The sequence below is a fragment of the Anabrus simplex genome, chromosome 7 (genome assembly GCF_040414725.1).
Source record: "Anabrus simplex isolate iqAnaSimp1 chromosome 7, ASM4041472v1, whole genome shotgun sequence".
Lineage (NCBI taxonomy): Eukaryota > Metazoa > Arthropoda > Insecta > Orthoptera > Tettigoniidae > Anabrus > Anabrus simplex.
The window spans coordinates 117,864,578-117,888,216 of NC_090271.1; the positions used below are offsets into that span (position 1 = coordinate 117,864,578).

At 42.7% G+C, this 23,639-nt stretch overlaps 1 protein-coding gene across 1 annotated transcript; it reads right to left on the reverse strand.

The window, feature by feature from the left end:
- Positions 1 to 3,824: 3,824 nt before the first annotated feature.
- Cpr51A (Cuticular protein 51A) lies at positions 3,825 to 22,944 on the reverse strand. Its single transcript, XM_067150721.2, has 3 exons — positions 22,923 to 22,944; positions 9,550 to 9,815; positions 3,825 to 4,234 (listed from the first exon to the last, which is right to left on the reverse strand). The coding sequence occupies exons 1-3, from the start codon at positions 22,938 to 22,940 to the stop codon at positions 4,078 to 4,080; spliced, it is 441 nt and encodes a 146-aa protein (XP_067006822.2). The 5' UTR covers positions 22,941 to 22,944; the 3' UTR covers positions 3,825 to 4,077.
- Between the last annotated feature and the right edge of the window lie 695 nt (positions 22,945 to 23,639).

The window sequence follows — 23,639 nt, forward strand, 5'->3', positions numbered from 1 at the left end:
GGAGGGATGAGGTGCGCGATGACTCACACTTTCCTTCAACCAATGTTTTTCCACCGACTTAAGGCAGTCACCCAGGTAGCAGATTGTCTATCAGTTTTTTATCAAGCGTTTTCTTAAATAATTTAAGGGCCTCTGGGGCCCCCTTTTAGTCGCTTCTTGCGACAGGCAGGGGATGCTGTGAATGTTATTCTGCCACCCCAACCCACGAGGGACAAATAATGGTTAGTGAATGAAAGAGACCGAGGTGTATTATTATCATTGTTTTCTTTTAAATATTTTGCTGTTGCCTTAAAGTTAATATAATGAATTTCTTACCTTTCACATAAATTTATAATACTGGCATGTGGCCTCCGGGGGGGGGGGGGTCTGGTGCAGGTCTTTAGAGTTGACGCCGTATAGGCGACCTGCACGTCTGTGAGGATGAAGCCCTACCGAAGATGAAGTCTAATGCTGAAGACGGCACGAACACCTAGTCCCCGAGCCATAGCTATTAACTAATGAAAGTTAAAATCTCCCAACCGAATGGAAACCGAACCCGGGACCCCCTTGACCCCTTGGACTAAAGGCCAGCATGATAACAATTTATGCCTGCAGCCGGACGACATAAAATTAAAGTAGGTATATTGTCCGCTGCTAGTTAAAAGAAACTGCCAGTTGTTAGTAGGCCTACTGAGCTTAGTTCCATAATGCGGCCAGAAGGCGGCATTTACTTGAGTAAGGAATTTTAGAGACATTAGAGGTCAAGACAGTTAATTCACCTATTTAGTTTCAACATTTGGAGATTGATTTGGAAAAAGGTGTATTTCTAATTTTCGTAAGCGTTCATCTATTCGCTTCAATCGGTTATCTACCGACACACTTAAACCGAAAAATAAATATCCATGACGCATCCTATTATTCCGCGCGATATAACTGAATGATATTTGAAACTTATTCCATTATTTTATTTGATTATTCATTCGATTATTTAAATAATCGGATTGAAGTCATTTGATTATTAAAAGTATTCGATTATCCCATCACTAATAGGGTGGACATTTATCGATTCAAAGAAGGACTGGCCCTGCTCATGAGTTTTGAGACTGGCGCTGGTAGAGAAACTTAATCTTTCTAATCCTCTCCAGGAATTCGTGAGTTTTGAGATTGGCCCAGGTAGAGAAACTTGTCCTTACAAATCCTCTTCCTGGAATTCGTGAGTTTTGAGACTCGTGAGTTTTGAAACTCGTGAGTTTTGAGACGACACGATCATAATCAGTGGCTCTTTCTATGTTGGTCCTACTGTCTAGTCCCGATAGTAGTATGATTTCTCCAAGGTATCTGAAGGAGGACACCTGTGAAATGCCGTTTTCTATCTCTAGGGCTAGTTTTCCTTTTTTATTTATTTTTTATCATTTGCTTTACGTCGTACCGGCACAGACAGGTCTTGTGGCGACGATGGGATAGGAAAGGCCTAGGAGGGGGTAGGAAGTGGCAGTGTCTTTAATTAAGGTACAGAAACAGCATTTGCCTGGTGTGAAATTGGGAAACCATGGAAAATCATCTTCAGGACTGCGGACAGTGGGGTTCGAATCCAATATCTCCCGGATACAAGCTCACAGCTGCGCACCCCTAATCGCACGGCCAACTCGCCCGGTATTACTATTTCTTTCTTTCTTTCTTTTTCTTTCTTTCTTTCTTTCTTTCTTTCTTTCTTTCTTTCTTTCTTTCTTTCTTCCTTTCTTTCTTAATCCGTTTACTCTCCAGGGTTGGATTTCCTTCGGACTTAGTGAGGGATCCCACTTCTACCGCCTGAGGGCAGTGTCCTGGAGCAAGCGATTTTGGGTCGGGGGATGAAACTGGGGAGGAGGACCTGTATCTCGTCCAGGTGGCCTCACCTGCTATGCTGAACAGGGGCCTTGTGTGTGTGTTGGGGGGTGATCGGAAGTGATTGCCAAGGAAGAGGGAAGGAAGCGACCGTGACCTAGAGAAGAAGTGGGGAACCACGGAAAACCACTTGGAGGATCGCTGAAGTGGGAATCGAACCCCCTCTACCCAGTTGACATACCGAGGCTGAATGGACCACGTAACAGCCCTCGTACCACTTTTTAAATTTCGTGGCAGAGCCGGGAATCGAAACCAGTCTCCGGGGATGGCAGCTAATCACACTAACCACTACACCACAGAGGCGGTCATAATGGTTTACATATTTTATGATGATTATTACTCAAAATTAAACACCAACAAGGCTGCACCTACTATAGTTTAGGGCATAGCTGCTTCCTTGCCAGTCCTAGCCCTTCCCTATCCCTATCGACGCCAAAATATAAGCAGAGTTGGTGCGACATTAAACCAAAAGGAAAATAAATTAACTGACTTCCCGATACCTGCTCATGGGTTCCTGGTGCCAAATAAACGGGCGCCTGTCCCATAGTATAGAGGTAGCGTTCTGCATCTTACCCGGAGGACCGTGGTTGGATTCCCGGGCGGTCCAAGAAGTTAAATTCTGGGCTGAGAGCCTCCTGAGGCAAAACGAATCTGATACAAGAGGAAGCAGACTCGCTCACGAAAGCTAAGCAACACAGTGGAAGACAGCGTCACGTCCTCCATATGTCCCTACAAAATTTGCTGGACAAGACCTGGACTGTAGCATCACGGATTTGTTCGTAAATTACTGGGTGTCTAATAACACGCTGCAAACATAGCTGAGAATGAGTTCCGTGTTTTATTTGGGGACGAGGATGGCGTCTGGGCATTCACTATAATAGCAATGGTTTATGGCTTCAGGAGAGCCCTACTGTATATCTTTCGATGTGTCGCCTATGGGCGGAATGCGCCTCTATGAGGATAGAGCCCCATCTAGGGAGAAATCTAATTATGAAGACGGCACGCATCCTAGTCCCCGAGCCAGAGAAATTAACTAATGAAAGTTTAAATCCCTACCTGGCTGGGAGTCGAAGCCGGGACGCCTTGGATCAAAGGCCAGTATGCTAACCAGTTAGCCATGGAGCCGGAATGGACATTCGATGATAACCCCCGTCACTTAGAATCACTTACCACTTAAATCAAATAAAACTATAACAATTTCTATCGTGCTTCGCCCTAAAAATTCCAAGAAGATGTGTCAAAGTGTATGGTATTCGATGTAAAATGGTATTCAAATCACCAGAAGCTATACTAATGCTATGGTGTTTCATTAAAAGTTGTAGTTAAATTAAGAGGCAGTGACAAAGTCTATGATGTTTTACTTTATATAGTTGTTAAAAGTTCGAAGCTACGACCACGTCTATAGCGCTTCAGTATATAATCTAGTTAAAACCTAGAATTTATGACAACGTTTATGATATTTCACTTTAAAATAGTAGATAATCTCAAGAATTTGTAAAAAAGTCTATAATTTTCCACTTGAAAAGGTAGTTTAAACTAAGATGCTTTGACAAAGTCTGTGGCATTTCACTCTAAAACGGTAATTAAATCCAAGAATTTATAACGAAGACTAACTTGTAAGGTTTTCGCTGTAAATGACAGTTAAATCAAAGAAACTATAATAAATTATATCAATTACTAAGATTTAGTAAAATACAAATAATAAAAACTGTAAAATTATATGTGAAGTTGTGCAATAGTAAAATGGTATTCATACTAGAGAAGATGTAATTAATTCTGGAAGGTTTGACACCAAAATTTTATAAAATTTATGTCGTCGTTTCGAAACTTCCACTTTTTCAGAAATGTACTTATACGTACTGTACTTTACAATGTTTTAGTTCCTTATCTCATTAGAAATTAAATATCCTCTTACAAACACACAGGACACAGAAGGAAATCAGTTGGATTGTATGTAGAGAACTGTTTTATTTACAAATTTTGTTTGATCACAAACAACTTGCTTATACTGATTTAATGAATATAGAATAGTTCACAGGTAAATGAGTTATGAAGTGTTATAACTCATTGCAGAACGATGAGTCGATTACTGGAGGAATATGATGTGGTTTAGTCCTCACATAAGTTCCTGAATGAGATGTATTACTGTTCTTCATAGTCAATGCTGCTGTCTTGGTCCGCGTATGATATTCCTGACCTCGGGTTGTCTAAGCTCTACGTTGTTTTCCTCAGTTTGATGCCTTTAGCTCGCTTGTTGTCGACTGGTACTTTCTGTATGCTGTAGTTAAGTTCAGAGCCGGATATCAGCGTATGAACTGAAGCAATACCGTTAGGATTGGCTTGTGGTCCCGGCAGCTGTTCAGTCTTGTCACTGGAAAAGGAGAAAGGAAGTATTAATAAAATGTCATAAACAGCTTAAGGCTCAGAGCGGTTCCTGATAAGACATTTAAGTGACGTGGTTACTGTAAACGGAAAATTTACTCACTGCTGCCTATCAGCCAAGACATTAAATAGAGGCCGAAAATGAATCAATAATAATATATTTACATAATTAAAACATAATTATATATGCAGAGTGTAACAATAAGGCAGGCCAAACTTTGAGGACGCATTCCTCATACGTAGAAGAACAAAATGTGTTATATGGACACATGGTTCTGGAAACTCTTTATTTCCACGTTAGAACACATTTTATACAACTCTACAAAGTCCATTGATCACCGGGAACACACAGGAACAGAACATACCATCACACAGCATGAAACTCTTCCTTACATAAAATGTTTAAAATACGTAAGATTTAAGTTTTTAGTTATATTGGGTTTGTACAGATTATTTTGTTTATATTTGTGTCCTTTGCAAATATTTGTATATTTCTCATTTTAGATTAATTTTATAAGTTTCTTGCGGATTAGTTGCGGATCTCTACAATTCGGCGCTATGCTGTCTCTCATTCTGAATAAATAAATAAATAAATAAATAAATAAATAAATAAATAAATAATATTCATTTACGTTGTTTGTATGACTTATAGACAAATTCTATTGAATATTTTGTGTGGGCTTATAGTTTTAAACGTAACTATTGATATTCAAACCATAGCCACAGGACCTTCATAAAACCCGAATCACATGAACATACTACAGTGTCACCCAAAAGTTCGTTAACATTTGACGAGGCAATACTTTACGGAATATTGGAGGTAGAGAGGTAATAATTGACACACTTGAGTGGCATGACACGGGTTTTTTTTATTGACATCAACGAGTGTATAAACAGGCCAAAATATGGCGCTGGACAGAAACACGTCAGTGATGCCGCATGAGACCTGTGCACGGTATAAAATGAGCTGTCGTGAGAGAAGGCGTGGGTGGAGGACGAGCTTGGTAGTTACAGCGAGAGGACGTCCGTGCTTCCCGCTGACTCACTCTCCTCGCCAGGCTATTTATACTTTCCAAGTACTAGTCAGGCCAGCTGTACTTCTTGGTACAAACAGGGAAGAGCTTATTTGTCTACGTCAATGCACTTTTCAGAGCACGGCACACTGTGTACTGTATGTACATACAAAGAGCTAGCGCTTCTCAGTGTTATTTTTCAGGTCTGTTTCAGGCATCTACAGGGGCGACGATGGAAGCCAGCCGGGTGAAGACGATGACTATCGAAGAATGTGTGATCGAGTTGGGGCGCATGGTTCCTAACCTCTTTCGGCGAACCACCCCAGCGCTGGAGGACAACACGGAGCCGGAAACGTCGGCAGCAGAGCCGGAGCTGGAGCAGGAGGCACCGGAGATCGAGGTGGAGACGGAGGCGTACAGGGACGGGTGTGACCCCCCCTAACGGCTTTTTCTTCTCCGAGGGCTACACGGAACCGGAGTGCGAGGCGCTACTCGTCTACTACGGGCTGGGGCTCCCTGTACCTTCTGAATGGGGGCTAATCCTGAACAGAATGCGGCGCCCTCTCCACGGAGGCGAGAAGATCACGACGACCATGCCTGTCGAGAGCTTTCTACCAGGAGGCCTCATCATCAGGCATCACGACTAGGAGCGGATGCGCGACGTGATGAACTAGCTCTCTACTTTGTTCCAGGTCATTCGACTACCGGAGAGGGACGGCGTGCCAGGGATTAACGCTGGTACCCTCAGGAGAAGGGACGAGGCGGACACGGAGACCAGGGAGACCATCTCCCAGACGCTGAGAAGGCGAAGGCATAAGGCGGTTAACACCGACTTAGTCCAAGCCATCCAGCCGGAGACCAACGGTGTTACCACTCAGGTGGTGCGCGCCGCCCGGCGGAGCCGCGACTGTGCGACCCAGGCCGAGCAGGTCGGCTCTGCCAGGTGGACGCAGACCGAGGTCCTGAGGGCCCCTGCGGTGAAGTGGACGAAGTGGACGCAGACCAAGCCCTACCAGGAAGGGCCTATCACCCGGGCACAATCCAGGAAAGCGCCCCAGATGGCCGACGGCAGCACAGCAATAGAGGAGGACACCCCCTGGCGTTCTGAGGCTACTATCCTGGTCCGGCCTGCCAACGTGTCTGTTGAGGTGCAGACATCAATGTGCGCCCCACAGGACAGGGAACGCAGTCGGGTGTCAGCACAGACCGACGCCACCGCCGTTAGCCGGGAGGAGGGAGACGCCGTCTCTACAGCGGGACTACCAGCACCCCCAGGGTCACCTGGCCTGGAGGAGGGTAATCAGGACGAAGCCTTTTCTCCATCCGAGAAGAGACCCCCACCCCCGGGAAGAAGCCACCCCCGGGCCAGGAGAAAGTAGACGACGCCGGCCCACCAGGAGAGGGCTGCCCAGCTGCAACCCAGGACTGCTCTCAGGATAGTAGCCGACCGGGGAGCCAATCAGGAGAGGACCTCAGTAATGGCGGCAATCAGGTGAGACCGAAACGTCTCCCTCGGCAGCTCTTGCAGTGTTCCTGCTGCCTGAGGTGGGGCCATCGGGAGGCTAGGTGTGGGCTCCTAATGAGGTGCAACCGTTGTGCGGGTGATCACGACTACACGGCCTGTGCAGCACTTAAGGAGGCGCCGGTCTGCACCAACTGCGCGGGCGGGGGGCACCAGGCTTCCCATGGCAGTTGCCCTGGTTACCGGGCCATGGCGCGGGTAGAGAAGGAGGCCCTGTGTCATGTCCAACTTCCCATCCAGGATACCCCCGCCTTGGAGGGCTTGGCCTCATTCTCCGGGATCGGAGACTGGGTACGCGGGACCCCAAGGAGGCATAGCGGTGCGGCGGGCCCTAGTGGCTATCGACGCATGGCTCCGCAACCGCCAAGGCCCGCGCTAGTCACGGCAGTGCCCAGGCGGACTGATCCATTGATAACTGGACTGGCGAGAATATGGACCATGGCTGGTGCATGGTACCTTTTCTCTACTAACACAAACACCTGGACCTATCCAGAAACCGCATCCTTGCATGTGCTATCAAAATTTGTCAGGTTTTACATGTAGGCTCTTTCTTTTTACGCCTATGTGGTTTTCCCTGACCCTTAATACCATGCCTCAACACCACATACCCAACGCAAACTCTGGCCTTGGTGGCATGTTTGGTATGGAAACAGGCAGATACTCTTTGTATCAGTTCCCACTCCTCCCTGCTATCTCTTTTCTCCTTAGAAATTAATAGCATGTCGGAAGCAATGTAGATTGGTGACGATTGCCACACGGGGGGGGGGGGGGAGCAGGCTTCGGGGCCCCACCCATGCGAAGAAAGAAGGCGTGGGTCGGTAGATGCAGATCGGGTCACGACCCACAAGTGGCCACGGCTGGTCCGTGGTCCAACAGCTCTGCACTCTGACCGGCCAACCAAGCAGAGGGGTTGGCCACGCCTCTACCGTGGCTCTACGCCTCTGCATTCGGGAAAAGGGACAGGGCAGGACTTCACGGCTAGCCCCAACCGTCGGCTGTCCTGAGAATGGTTACCTGCTTTTTTTCCATTCTACTGAAATAAGGCCAAGCCTCTCACCTTCTCCGAGCATCTCCTTCACCGTAACAAATCTCCCGGCCTGAGAGACGGTGTCACCGTCTTAAAGAGGCCCGCCTCCCCCTTCAGGGGAGGAATAAAAACATTTTAGTAGTAGTAGTAGTAGTAGTAGTAGTAGTAGTAGTAGTAGTAGTCGTACTAGTAGTAGTACAGAAGCGTCGGATGCGCCTACAATCATGACATGTTGATATTACCAGAAAAGGCACTGTTAGTGAAGCTTTATTTAGTTATCAATAAAACCCCTTCTTTTCTTCTTCTTTTCCTACCGCTTTTCCCACACCTGTGGGGTCGCGGGTGCGAACTGCGTCGAACATGTGGATTTGACCCTGTTTTACGGCCGGATGCCCTTCCCGACACAACCCTGTTTGGAGGGATGTAATCACTATTATGTTGTCTGAATATGAAGAGGGTAGTGTTGGGACGGACAGAAAAACACATAGTCCCCGAGCCGGAAGAATTAATCAGGAATCGAACCTGAGACCCTGTGAACCGAAGGCCAGTACGCTGACATTTAGCCAACGAGTCAATAAAACACCATGCCATGCAAATCATGTGTGTCAATTATTACCTCTCTGCCTCCAAATTTCCGTGAAGTATCGCCTCGTCAAATGTTAACGGACTTTTGGGTTATCCTGTATAAAAATTTGACATGTCATTCCGTTGTGTAATAGTTTGATATTTTACCATATCGACTGATGTTCAATATGACGACATTTCACAGTTACAAATTATGATAGACATTCTAAAGCCAGGAATGAGATTCGAAATAAAGGCAGCAAAAGTAAAATGCGGGGGTGATACGAGTATTTGTTCATAATTCTGTTACTGTTATTTCGAGCGAGAAAGAAGGGGGGGGGGCGGAAGGGGTGAAAGAGAAAAGCTTGGTCGATGTAGTAAATTGTAAGATGGTACAATGAGAAATAAAAACCAGGGTGGAGAAAAGCAAGACAATGGTGATGACAAGAAATGTTGTAGGGTGATGGATGGAAAAATAAAATGCAGATGAATCACATTCACTCCGACCCGGCCGCATCCATGAAAGGGAAAAATGTGTTAATGGAAATGGAATATATAAGCTAGAGTATTATCAGCGCGTAAAAATGGTCTCTCCTTTGTAATTCAAATCGTGTACGCATTAAACACGAACCCATGGCAAAACGTTTGTACTTGCAACTGAAGAAATAGAAAGTGAATAAACGTGCGGTTTTGCGTAACTCTTGAATTTTATTGTTTTTACCGTAAGTCATGGACCTTGCAGTTTTGCATGGAATTAATTTACAGTTACTGTATACATTGCAATGAGTATACTCTGTGACATCTTTACAAATTCTCAGTCCGGTGGTATTTGAAGGTGCTCAAATACGACAGCCTCGTGTCGGTAGATTTACTGGCACGTAAAAGAACTCCTGCGGGACTAAATTCCGGCACCTCGGCGTCTCCGGAAACCGTAAAAGTAGTTAGTGGGACGTAAAGCAAATAGCATTATTATTATTACAAATTCTCACCTGCTGTATAATACAGCGTTATTTTGTAGGCTACGTTCACAGTCACTCCTATTAATATTTCCCTAAGGAGTTTATGATTTAATTATCATGTTTAAAATCTAAATGAAGTCAAACATGGGGATAATTCACAAAAAAAAAATTGAATTGTACATGGATTAACGGTATTGTTCACGATGAGACTTGACGAACCTGAGAACTCTATAGCCATTTTCGTCGGCTTCGTAGATGACGACCCGTCTCAAGAAGCCATCGCTGTATCCAAACGAACCCTTCAAGGACAGTCCTTCTCGTGTCTCTTGGCGATGTTGTGTGAGGTCGCTGATGTGATCATTGACGTCCGTTTGAAAAGTGTAGTGAGCGTTAGCGTTCTGTTCTGCTTCCATCTTGCGTAACTCCTCCAGTTTGTCAGGGTTCACGACTGCCCCTGACACTGCTACCGCCATCAGGAACAAGCTCTGAAACATAATACCTTACTTTATTCCATTACTCACACTATGATAGTGCTCTATATTGAGCCAAGCCTTGTGCTGTGTTTAGTGATTTAGAGAATGGGTAATATTCGGAATGATGAGCAATGAAGTTAAATTAAATGGAGATAATTCTGTAAAATAATAATAATAATAATAATAATAATAATAATAATAATAATAATAATAATAATAATTCTGAAGATCAAAGGAGATTGACATTTCATGCACATGTATGTATGTATGTTCAGTCTTCAGCCCTAAGGCTGGTTGGATCCTCAACAGCTCTGCCATCAGCTGTTATAAATGGCCTAGGCATCACTGAAGAGGCGTACTAGGGAAATGAGGAGTGAGGTAGTATCCCGTTGCTTTCCTCACAGAGTCAGAAGTTCCTATCACATATCAGTCTGCCAAGCCCACAGAAATGTATGCACCAACCGACCCTATGAGCAATATTTTCACACCATTCATAGCAGGGACTGGCTGCATAAGGAATGGCATTACTAACATCGCTCATACCTCAGTTACTTTCATTTTGTCAAAGCCAAGGATAAGACAGGGACAGATCAATGGAAGTAACAAAATCGCTCTAGCCTATACCAGAAGTCATAGTGCACTGAAAACACTAGGTCCTGCCAGCAAAGGCATTCCATGGACATATCACAAACAATATCCTCACTTTTCAGATTTACATCCCTCTAACTATTTTTGAGGTTTCCAGATAGGGCCTACGCTAATTTACCAGTATTCTGTTCCGCAGAAAAATTTTACGTTCTGGTAAATCTACCGACACGAGGGTGACGTATTAGAGTACCTTCAAAAGCCACTGAATTGAGCTGGAATCGAACCCGCCAACTTGGCCTCAGAATGTCGGCTGTCTACCATCTAAGGCATTAAGTCCTGATTGCTTAATGAAAGGGCCTTGAAAAGTCGCAATAATAACCGTTTTTACGTCCCATTAATATGGTTTCCGTAGACGCAAAAGTGTCCAAATTGTGTCGATGCTCTAGGCGGGGAGATGTTTCTGCTGCTGCCGCAAATGTCACACACCATCTACTCTTCAACAACACGAACCAAGTAGCCGCAAATTAGGGTTAGTTCTCTCTTTTCTAAATTGATTGGGGCATTAATATTTGGATATTTCAGGGTATCCAAAATAGTTATAATTTTGCGTGGCTATTTCTAGCCGAGTGCAGCCCTTGCAAGGCAGACCCTCCGATGAGGGTGGGCGGCATCTGCCATGTGTAGGTAACTGCGTGTTGTTGTGGTGGAGGATAGTGTTATGTGTGGTGTGTGAGTTGCAGGGATGTTGGGGACAGTACAAACACTCAACCCCCGGGCCATTGGAATTAACCAATGAAGGTTAAATTCCCCGACCAGGCCGGGAATCGAACCCGGGACCCTCTGAACCGAAGGCCAGTACGCTGACCATTCAGTCAACGAGTCAGGATATTCAAAATGTCTAAACATGAAGACGTTTGTTTTGTGATTGTCCGTCACAACTGTTATCACAAGGAATCCGCTTTCCTCCACGGCTTTAATTACCTTCTGAAATAAGGTGTAAAGGTGTAAAGGCTACAGATGCGACTGTAATCTGAGAATATCCAGCTACTTCCTTTATTAGGACCTTGCCTACATATAGCTGACAGCCACTTTTTTCTTAATTCCCTTCTAGATGGCATTTTATGGAATCATATCTATTCTTGTTGCGAACCACCTTGCCGAGATTTGCACAATGGTACCCAACAGTTGAATATTTCGGGGGGAAATCTGACGTTTCAGTTGTACAAAAAATGTATATAACTTGCACAAAAGGAAGAAAATGAGTACCGGTACCTTTAAAAGAACTTTTAAAATATCTATATCACAACATGATTAATTCCTTTCATAGTTGAATACAAAATATCACTGTACAGACGGAAGTAAACAGGCAAGTTTACTCAGTCTACGAAATAACTCAGCTTTTCGTACACATACATGCAACAATAACACCATGCAACACCCACACTGATCGCGAAGATTGTGCGCCTACTACTGCACTCTTACGGCGACTTGAAGATATATTGGTATTCGCGTCTTCCTGTGTAAAACTAGTGGCATAGAGCAGGCAGTATAAGAGGATCGAGACGGCGGTGTTTGTAACGCTTATTGTAAACACATGTGCAGAGTTTTCCAAGAACACTCTGTTCGCGTTAGCTTAAGGTGTGATATGACAGTAAACATTTATCTTACAGTAATTACCAGAGAATCAGCGCTGGGTTCCGTGGTTCAAATCCTGGTCACTCCATGTGAGATTTGAGCTGGACAAAGCGGAGGCGGGACAGGTTTTTCTCCGGGTACTCCGATTTTCCCTGTCATATTCCATTCCAGCAACACACTCGAATATCATTCCATTTCATCTGTCATTCATTAATCATTGCCCCAGAGGAGTGCGACAGGCTTCGGCAGCCGGCACAATTCCTATCCTCGCCGCTAGAGGGTGGCTTTATTTCTTTTTCTTTTTTTTTCTTTTTTTTTTTTGCTAGTTGCTTTACGTCGCACCGACACAGATAAATCTTATCAATCAATCAATCAATCAATCAATCAATCAATCAATCAATCAATCAATCAATCAATCAATCAATCAATCAATCAATACTGATCTGCATTTAGGGCAGTCGCCCAGGTGGCAGATTCCCTATCTGTTGCTTTCCTAGCCTTTTCCGAAATGATTTAAAAGAAATTGGAAATTTATTGAACATCTCCCTTGGTAAGTTATTCCAATCCCTAACTCCCCTTCCTATAAATGAATATTTGCCCCAGTTTGTCCTCTTGAATTCCAACTTTATCTTCATATTGTGATCTTTCCTACTTTTATAGACGCCATTCAAACCTATTCGTCTACTAATGTCATTCCACGCCATCTCTCCGCTGACAGCTCGGAACATACCACTTAGTCGAGCAGCTCTTCTTCTTTCTCTCAATTCTTCCCAACCCAAACATTGCAACATTTTTGTAACGCTACTCTTTTGTCGGAAATCACCCAGAACAAATCGAGCTGTTTTTCTTTGGATTTTTCCAGTTCTTGAATCAGGTAATTCTGGTGAGGGTCCCATACACTGGAACCATACTCTAGTTGGGGTCTTACCAGAGACTTTACATCCTTACTACAACCCCTAAACACCCTCATAACCATGTGCAGAGATCGGTACCCTTTATTTACAATCCCATTTATGTGATTACCCCAGTGAAGATCTTTCCTTATATTAACACCTAGATACTTACAATGATCCCCAAAAGGAACTTTTACCCCATCAACGCAGTAATTAAAACTGAGAGGACTTTTCCTATTTGTGAAACTCACAACCTGACTTTTAGCCCCGTTTATCAACATACCATTGCCTGCTGTCCATCTCACAATATTTTCGAGGTCACGTTGCAGTTGCTGACAATCTTGTAACTTATTTATCACTCTATAGAGAATAACATCATCTGCAAAAAGCCTTACCTCCGATTCCACTCCTTTACTCATATCATTTATATATATAAGAAAACATAAAGGTCCGATAACACTGCCCTGAGGAACTCCCCTCTCAACTATTACAGGGTCAGACAAAGCTTAAAGCTTATGGCGACGATGGGACAGGGAGGGGCTAGGAGTGGGAAGGAAGCGGCCGTGGCCTTAATTAAGGTACGGCCCCAGCATTTGCCTGGTGTGAAAATGGGAAACCACGGAAAACCCTCTTCAGGGCTGCCGACAGTGGGGTTCGAACCCACTATCTCCCGAATACTGGATACTGGGCGCACTTAAGCGACTGCAGCTATAGAGCTCGGTGGGGGCTTTATTAAAACCATACCTGACCCGATCGAATGACTGGAAAAGGCTGTGGATTTTCATTTTCAATTACTAGAGAATACAAAAGAAGACGTAGGTACGAGGTTCGCTGAAACTTATCAACCAAATACATGAATGAAATAAGCGCAGATTAAAATCTCCGTGCCATCTATGAACAGAATTGTGACATGCCAGTGCCACCTGTACAATGCATAAGATACGGCTGCATTTTCATGAAGAAAAGTAGCGAAATTCATTAAGGCGGACCTTAGATACGCATAGCCTCAGTAAAAATTCCTTAACTTAAAAACTATTCATCAACTGACATAATCACCCTGTGGGTGGTGGTGGTGAAAAACACCAACAGTATTTCACCCCCCCCCCCTCCACCGACAGTGCCTGTCGTACGAGGCGACTGAAAGGAGAACCCCAGGTGCCTCCAAATTGAGAGGGTGTGTTGGCGTCCACGGGTCTCCTAGCTGAGGCTGGTATTACTTCCTCTTACCTGCGCTAAGTTCCTCACTTTCAATTTTCCTAGTTGACCTCTCTTGGTGAACTCTTCCGGCTCCGATGAAATTTGATAGGCGAGCTCTAGGGAGTTTTTCTTCTTCACAGCCTTCGTGGCCCTTCCCTTTATTTCGTCGATACCTTCATTCTTCGAAGTGTCGGACTCCTTCTATTTTTCCTCTGATTAGCGTTAATGAGACGATGGTTATCCAGATCTACTTCATCTTAAAACAATAAGCACCAACCGCCACCACACAGAGTTCGCTTTTGATTTAGATGGAATGAATTTTTGTGATCAACGCACTGACTCGTTCTTCATTCGCTGCTCTTGGTGCAAGTTCAAAGCCTACTTTGATCACTTCTTTGAACTCTGACGATGACCACTTTAACTCGTGTCTCCTGTAGATCAGCTGGTGCCTATTTCTTCATGGATGCAGACTATATTCTTATCTGTCTCTTAGCACAGACCACACCAAAATGTAGCTTCCACCGAATATTCACCGACGGATATATTTTTGTGTCTACCGGTGCCTTTTTTCTACTTTTGGTCAACGGTATATTTATATATTTAGGTATTTATCAGTGGCGAACTTAAGGCTAATGGCCCTCTCTAACACTTAGCCACATAATTACAATATAATAAAGAAATACAATCATTGAATTAGATATGTAAACAAGATAATCAATTAGAAAAATACATAATAAGCAAAGTTAGCAATGCGCATCAAAGAACGAAAAATCTAAAGCAGTTACGATAAACAATACGACGTAAAGGATACATACTAGGTCTATATATTTTTTGTTATAAAACAAGTACTGTATGCCGGTAAACAGTGACTATTTAAATTCTATGTACACGAATTGAAAGATTAAATATTACACACATACACACTATGTTTCTTCTTCTTGTTATTTGCTTTACGTCGCACCGACACAGATAGGTCTTATGGCGACGATGGGACAGGGAAGGGCTAGGAGTGGGAAGGAAGCGGCCGTGGCCTTAATTAAGGTACAGCCCCAGCATTTGCCTGGTGTGAAAATGGGAAACCACGGAAAACCATCTTCAGGGCTGCCGACAGTGGGGTTCGAACCCACGATCTCCCGAATACTGACACTATGTTTAATAATAATAATAATAATAATAATAATAATAATAATAATAATAATAATAATAATAATTCTAGGAAATAACTGCGCATTTTAAATAGAATTATCAAAGAATTGAAGTTTTCTGGGAGAGAATCGCGAACTGCTCCTCTAAGTGCACGAAGCTGTGATGATGAAGATGTCCCAAGCCTCTTATGTGAAGCAGCAACATCAATCGACCTTGGACACTGACCGTAAAGAGAACGCCCGGAACAGGTGTTCCCTTGAAGTGGAGCAATTTACAAGCATTATATAACTCAAAGATGCTCCCTGACAACTTACTGAACAGATATATTGTTGTTTTTTTCGCTAATGAATATTAGATAATGGTAACAGGAGCACTCACCTGAACTAGTGGACCTTGAACGACAATTTACTAATTATAGGTTTAACTCCCACTTTAAATCATGAAATGCAAATATGAATCCCCTGTCGGCATACTTAGGAGTTCTTTGAGGCAGGGTAATGGCTGGTTTGGACCACTTGGATGGGATCTCGCTTGAGGCTTATGAGCGGCATTGCACAATAATATACATTACCCCCATCGTTACCCGAGGATGACAGAACTGGTCTGGCAAGTCTGTCGTTCCGATCAAGAGATTGCAAGATGAAAAGCAGTTCATTGGGTTTTAACTATATCTCTTTCTCTGGCCTTCTTCCAGCGTGTCTGGAGATGTAAGTGAACTCCATGAAGGTTAATTGGTTAATGCCATTCCTTTTCGGGGCAGTGTACTTGGTGATGTAGGAGCTAAACAGTCAAGAAGATAGCTTCACTCAAAATGGTCATTTAGACGTGAAGCATCATGTAGGATGGGGTCGGCAGTGTTTGGCCAAATATCGATGTGACGCTTTTCATGTAACGCAAAAGTATTACGAATATGGGGATGGTTTGTATATTATTCTAAAAGTAAGAGTTACACATGACGTCATCACAAGATGGCCGCTCAGTTAACTTATGTTTTTGGCCATAGAAAATCAGTTACTGCGTCATGTAGCTTGACATGTAGATGTCGCGCAGAGATTATTGCAAAGTAATTTGATTCGTCTCAACGAGATCTTTCAGAAAATACCACAAAAATTAAAATGTGACTCTCTTCGTAAAACAAATTGAAGGTAATTGACGAATTTTGGCATACATGTTCACATATAGCTATGTATGACTAACGAGCCGGTAAAAACCTATAAAACTAAGCAAGTGGCTGCGAGGTTTGGGACACTTGGCTATCAGCTGGAATTCGGGAGGTAGTGCGCTTGAATCCCACTGTCGGCAGCCCTGAATATAGTTTTCAGCGGTTTCCCATTTTCGACTAGGCAAATGCTGGGACTGTACCTCAATTAAGGACACAGCCGTTTCCTTGCCACTCTTTTGCCTTTTCTATCTCATCGTCGCCATAATACATATCTGTGTCGGTGCGATGTAAAGCAATTTGTAAAAATAAAAAAATAAGAAGCCTATAGACATAGGTACGCAGGAGGAAATAAGACTCACTAAAGGATCGATTAACACCAAAAGTACATCTGCAGAACGACTAAGATAGCTATGGGAGAGTAAAGCCATCTCCGTACAGGCCATGGGAGGGGTTTAAAGTGAAGGCTTTCACTATCCGTAACCTCGGCACTTGGTAGAGTACAGTGGTTAGCTCTACGCCTGGCCACCTTTGTCCCCAGGAATTATCCTGGTACTCAATTTCGGAGCACGTTAAGTGAACCACAGAGCCATGTGCACCTTCGGAACCGGAAATTTCGTGTCTTAAAATGTTTGACTTCCTGGCAGGGAATGGAACCCACGTCCCTCCGGGTGAAAAGATGGCTATGGGAGCGTGGCAAACTTCAGTCTGCAGTCTCATACGAAAACAAAGTACAAAACATGCGATATTGTACATCTTACATTTATTACATCTGTCAATGTTTCATACAGTTTTGATAATTGCCTTCTGAGCGCGATAGCTGCAGTCGCTTAAGTGCGGCCAGTATCCAGTATTCGGGAGATAGTAGGTTCGAACCCCACTGTCGACAGCCCTGAGAATGGTTTTCTGTAGTTTCCCATTTTCACACCAGGTAAATGCTGGGGCTGTGCCTTAATTAAGGCCACGACCACTTCCTTCCCACTCCTAGCCCTTTCCTGTCCCATCGTCGCCATAAGACCTTTCTGTGTCGGTGCGACGTAAAGCAACTAGCAAAAATAAAAATGAAAATTGCTTAAATTTATACAAATGAAAATTTTAAATGAATAAATAAAATGACGTAAACATTTCAACTTGTCCATTGTTTTACAATTCCAATCAACTACAGAGGTTCTGCGTAAATGATTCTAGAGGTTATACGTAGCAGAACCTACCACGCCCTCTTTTTGAACAAGAATAGATTGAACAGAAGCATGCCCTCAGGGTTCACCTTACTTCTCTAGACCAGAAGCTGCTGCTCCTTCTGTCGATCAATGACAGGCCTCCGATCCCCATCACAGGCTCTAAGCTAGTTGAGGTGGACAGGTTTTGGAAGGGAGAAAATATTCCTTTTTGCATTCCATGACGCAAAATGTCGGTATGTAAATGATCTTTGAAGACTCACTGGGAGTTGACCCGACAAAATTAATTAAAATTCAACAATATGTCGCCCATTAGAAGTCCGATGTCACAACCATCTGACAAAGCAAAACGGAACATAGAAGATGACTCGCACGCAGGCAATGTGCCAAATCAAAATGCCTGGACACGGCAGTTGAAATATTATTATTATTATTATTATTATTATTATTATTATTATTATTATTATTATTATTATTATTATTATTATTAACCGAATGGAGTGACCACGAGTGTTCACGCGCTACGGTTATGGAGCAAAGCTCTGCATTCGGGTGACGCGTTGGTTCGAGCTCCACCATCGGCTCCTCTGAGGATGGTTTTCTTCGATTTCCCATTTTCATTTGCAGGCAAATGCCGGGACAGTTCCAATTCATAGGCCACAGCCTATTAATCTTCATTGGCTCCTTATCTGAGGTTGGTGTCAGAAGGGCATCCGGCCGTAAAACATGGCATACAAATTAATCTCACCTCTTTCCCGACCCCGTATCAAGAAAAGGGACTAAGGGGGTATACAAGCAGTAGTAGTGGTAATACAGTAGTCCTATTTCTAGATCAGAATTGAAAACCTACATCCTGTTTTCCAGTCAATGACCGGGTCAGGGATGGGATGAATGAAGCCCCCAACTTGCGGCAAGGATAGGAATTGTGTCGGCTGCCGAGGCCTGTCTCACTCCTCTGGGGCAATGATTAATGACTGAAAGATGAAATTAAATGATAGTGGAGAGGGTGAGAGTGTTGCTGGAATGAAAGATGACAGATGGAAAACCGGAGTACCCGGAGAAAAACCTGTCCCGCCTCCGCTTTGTTCAGCACAAATCTCATATGGAGTGTCCGGTATTTGAACTACGGTATCCAGCGGTGAGAGGCCGGCGCGCTGCCGCATGAGCCACGGAGGCTCTTCTCTAAACAGAATTAATCCACTGGTTTAATATCATTTAACTTAGCACGTACGTAGTCACCGGAACATAATTTAACTTAGGCCTATGTAGCCTGTCTACGTCTACAATAAATAAATAAATAAATAAATAAATAAATACATTGTTTTCCAGTAAGTTCTGTGAATTATGTGCCAGATAAATAAGCAACACCAGAAATACGTTGGCTACGGTCAAAACAAAGTAAGGGGCCGATGACCTCGATGTTAGGCCCATTTAAACAACAAGTATCATCATCATCATCAAAACAAAGTAAATAAACAGTGTTAGTGAAAACATTTCTCAACATAGTTCATAAACTTTTGTTAACAAACTTCTTCAACATAATGTCCATACAAAAAAGCTGTTCGTGAGGTTACGTTGCATAGGGTCAGGAAGAATAAAATACTTACCGCTGCAGTTTTCATTATTTTAGTGAACAACATTAGACAAAAGCGCAAACTCAAAGTGTGGAAAAGAAAAATATTGGAAAGGCGTTTAGAATTAAGTTAGGGGAGAACACTTATGGCAGAACATTTAATTCATGATTTAGCAGACCCTCAAAATGTTCTTGAGAATGACTTTCAATTGTTGTTGACAGTAATTGGGCCTAAAATTGCAAAAAATTATACAGATTATCGGAAAGCTACCTCCATTAATAGCAGGCTAGGCATCACTTTAAGATTCCTAGCAACGGGTGACTCCTACATTTCACTTATATATTTGTCTAGAGTATCAAAACAAGCAATTTCAGTTATTGTGCCTGAGACGTGTGAAGCTTGATCTCAAGAACTGATAAAGGTATGAAATAAAGTAAATCTTCATTTAACCTAGTTAGGATAATATTATTTTGATGATGTACAAATGATCATGGAAGGTTAAGTTATCAGCGAGGAGCGAACCCAGAAATGAAAGTACATTAAAACACAGCTAAAAGAATATAATACAGAATTTAAAGTAATATATATTAGAACTTCCGCCTGTGACTTGATAGCCAATTTTTAGAAGAAATAAGAAAGCATCGTATACCGTGCTATGAATTTGCACGCTCTAATTGCGTCTTCGCGCATGTGCGAACCCAAATGTTAACGGAAACACGAAAAGTTAAAAGTTTCACTCACAAAAGTTAAAGATATGTTGTTTATGACAAAGGCCGAAAAGTTTACGAACACGCTATTTAATTTATTAACCGTAAAACATGTTCATGAGCATTGTTGGTTAACCGTATTTATTAACAAAGTTAACGAAAATATCGTGGTGTGGACGCACTTTTAGAGTAGGCAGCCAATCAACAGTAGGGAATTGCTAGAACCAGACTGAGGTAGAGCAGAGGAGTTGTAACATTCCATTACCAACAACATAAATGACTGTTTCTATATTGGCAAGATTCTGTGCACTCGACTGTAGCATGGAGGCATGGAGTGAGGTCAATTGCCATTACCTTCCTCACTCACTCCGAAAGCGTTATTACTCCATCACCGATCCTATTAGCAACAAATAATTTTTCAGGATTCAAAGAATCTAGCCATGCCCTGAATCCCATTACTAATCATCACTTCATTAGCTTCTATTCTATTACAGCGAGTTGGCCTTGCAGTAAGGGGCGCGCAGCTGTGAGCTTGCATTCGGGATACAGTGGGTTCGAACCCCACTGTCGGCAGCCCTGAAGATGGATATCCGTGCTTTCCCATTTTCACATCATGCAAATAATTAAGGCCAAGACCTTCCCATTCTTCCGTTGCCGAAAACCTTCGATGTGTTAGTGCGACGTTGAACAAGTAGCAAAAAATGTGCAATGTCCATACCAGCCCATTATTCCGTGTATGCTTCTGGTCATCAGCCCAGAAGCTGATTGGATCTTCAGATAGCACCACCAAAGGTTATGTGATGATGGGGAAACCGAAAAACCAAATGGCGACGCCAAAATGAGGCGTACTAAGCAAGATGAGGAGTGAGGTAGTTTACCGTTGCTTTCCTCACTAGGCCAGAAAGTGCTGTTGCAGCACAAATGTCCCTATGAGTAACACTTTTCATTACACCCAGGCGCACTGGTTGTGCTCCGAATGCCGTTACTCAGCACACCCATACCACAACAGCTTCCATATTGTCATAGCTATGGGACTTCGCGAAAGCTACACTTTGCTCTGGCCTGTGCCAAGATATAGATGCAAAAGTACTCTACATTCATCAAGAAATGGCAACAGGCGGCATTTCGTTCATAACAAAACGTAAATTCGGACAATAATGAAGTTACAATTGCTGCAATTCGTAACTGTATTTCATTTGCGAGCTACTCGTATATGTTTACGATTCTCCTCTCATCAGCGGTGCCTCAGGCCCTAAATTTTCCACCTGTGAATAAATTATTTCTTTACTATCTTATAACAAAAATAACTATTAAGAGCTTTGCTCAACAAAACTAAGCCATCTCCATTGTAGATAAGGAACTCCTTTGGAAGTTTCATTGACAAAATTAGTGATTACTGATTATTAACAGGAATCCGCCAGTTCCCTCGATGCTTTCTTTTCTTTCTTAACGTCACATAAGATAGGTCTTGTGGCGACGATAGCATAGGAAAGGGATAAACGCGGTACGGAAATATACGTGGCGGTAAGGTACAACCCCAACATTTTCTTGGTGTGAAAATTGAAAACAACGCAAACCAGCTTCAGGGCTGCCGACAGTGGGGAATTTATGCTAATAAAATGTTACATTAATAGCATACTTGTTTATATATAGATGACCAAGATGTCACATTACGTAATCTTTTAGCTCCCATTACAAACGATACAGAAGTATTAAATTCCTAATATTTTGATATATTCACATACTATACGCGTAAGAAAAATAGGTTGCATTCGAAATATAGCGGTTTCAAACTCTGAACCCCACTGTCGGCAGTCAGGAAGATAGTTTTCCGTAGTTTCCCATTTTCAAACAAGGCAAATGCTGGGGCTATACATTAATTAAGACCACGGTCGCTTCCTTCCCACTCCGAACCTTTTCTTATTCCGTTGTCGGCCTATCTGTGTCGATGCCATGTAAAATTATAAATAAATAAATAAATAAATAAATAAATAAATAAATAAATAAATAAATAAATAAATAAATAAATACGTTTTAAGAGCGTGAAATTCTGTTTGTGTTATCAAAATCTCATTTTGTTTTAAAGTGTTTTATGTTTCTTAAACGTAGAATTGTCTGAATATGTCTCAAGTGCATACGCAGTCATGTACGTCATCAACTAACTGCTTCGAGCCATTCAGTTATTAATTGCTATTTGATTTACGTCGCACCGATACAGATAGGTCTTATGGCGACGATAGGACACGAAAGGCCGAGGAACGGGAAGGAAGCGGCCATGGCCTTACTTAAGGTACAGCCCCAGCATTTGCCTAGTGTGAAAACGGGAAACCACGGAAAACCATCTTCAGGATGGGGTTCGAACCCACTATCTCCCGGATGCAAGCTCACAGCTGCGCGCTCCTAACTCAGCAATTAATTATAACACTGTCATTGATTTTACGACAAAATGATTCTTGCCATGAAATTTAGGATAAATGTTTATTGATCATTCACCGAAGTGTAATTGAAATATGTCCGGTCAGTTCCTAACAGCTCCCTAGTAAATGAGATGTGGTGGTCAACTCAATGCACTTCCACCTCTTCTGCAAAAATTAACCTGCTGTAGGCTGAGCGAACCTGAGAACCACGAGCCTCTTCAGAAATGCAAATATTACTTCTAAATTTTGCAACTTCCAGACGAGGAAACGAACCCCATCCCTATGAGTGAGCCAAGCACTCCTGTACCTCCTCGACAAAGCAGTCCCCCATGCTCAGCAAAGAACAGAATTACAAACTGTATTTAGTAGAAGGTTAAAATGTCTTCTATTTTCAAATCTAAGAAAAGTGATGAAAAAAAGAAATGAAGCATATGAATATTTGAAATTTAATTTGCTACAATTTGGAAGCTGCGCAATATCTTTATACTTGTTAAGATTTGTGGATGTTCGATTAAATTGAGGACTTCGCTGATTGTAAGATAAAGAAAATCAAAATATGTATTTGAAATTCTCCTAGTGCCTTATAAGTTCTGAACAAAGATGCCCCATCCGCAGGTTTACTCACCAGTCCATTTCGCAGCATCTTGGTCGAGTTGTGTCTTCTGACTGAAGATTCTGCTGGGACAAGCCTTATAAATGCTCGGAAGATCTCATTACCAAGGTCAAGTCACTTGCTCCTCCCGCACGCAGACCAACGTTCAGTGTCCTCTGAGTGAAAGCGAACGTTGTTTTCTGCTGGGAATTAATGTGCCTACTAGAATACATTATTGAGAAGTTAATGGCCTTCTATCTTTAAAATATAGCAAACATGTACTGTAATTAACACGAATAGCCCGATTCTTCTTCAGTACCAAAAAAAAAAAAGCCAGATATCAACGGAGTTTGGAGTGGGGTTGAACTTGATAATTTTGAATATTATGAAACAACTAGTGGTTCAAATTTATTACCTGAAGGCAAATTTTACTCGCCAGGCTATAACACGTTTCTGATAACTTTACAATCAATTGCTGAAGCGACAATGTCAGAAGAATTTAGTTCGGTCCCCTTTGGTGTACAATACAGAGAGCTGAGTGGACATTGTATACTTTATTCGTAATATGGAGGTAACAGAGCTAGGTTGATCAAGAAGGAGATGGGTTCGATTCTCCGCCAGGAAGGTGAGAAGTGTAGGAACAGAAACAAATGACCCTTGAGTCACATTGTCTACATCAGGGATGAGTACCTAACAGGTTCATTCATGAGAGAAGAGTGTTTGTGTTGTTTTAAGAGATAGTACAACTGG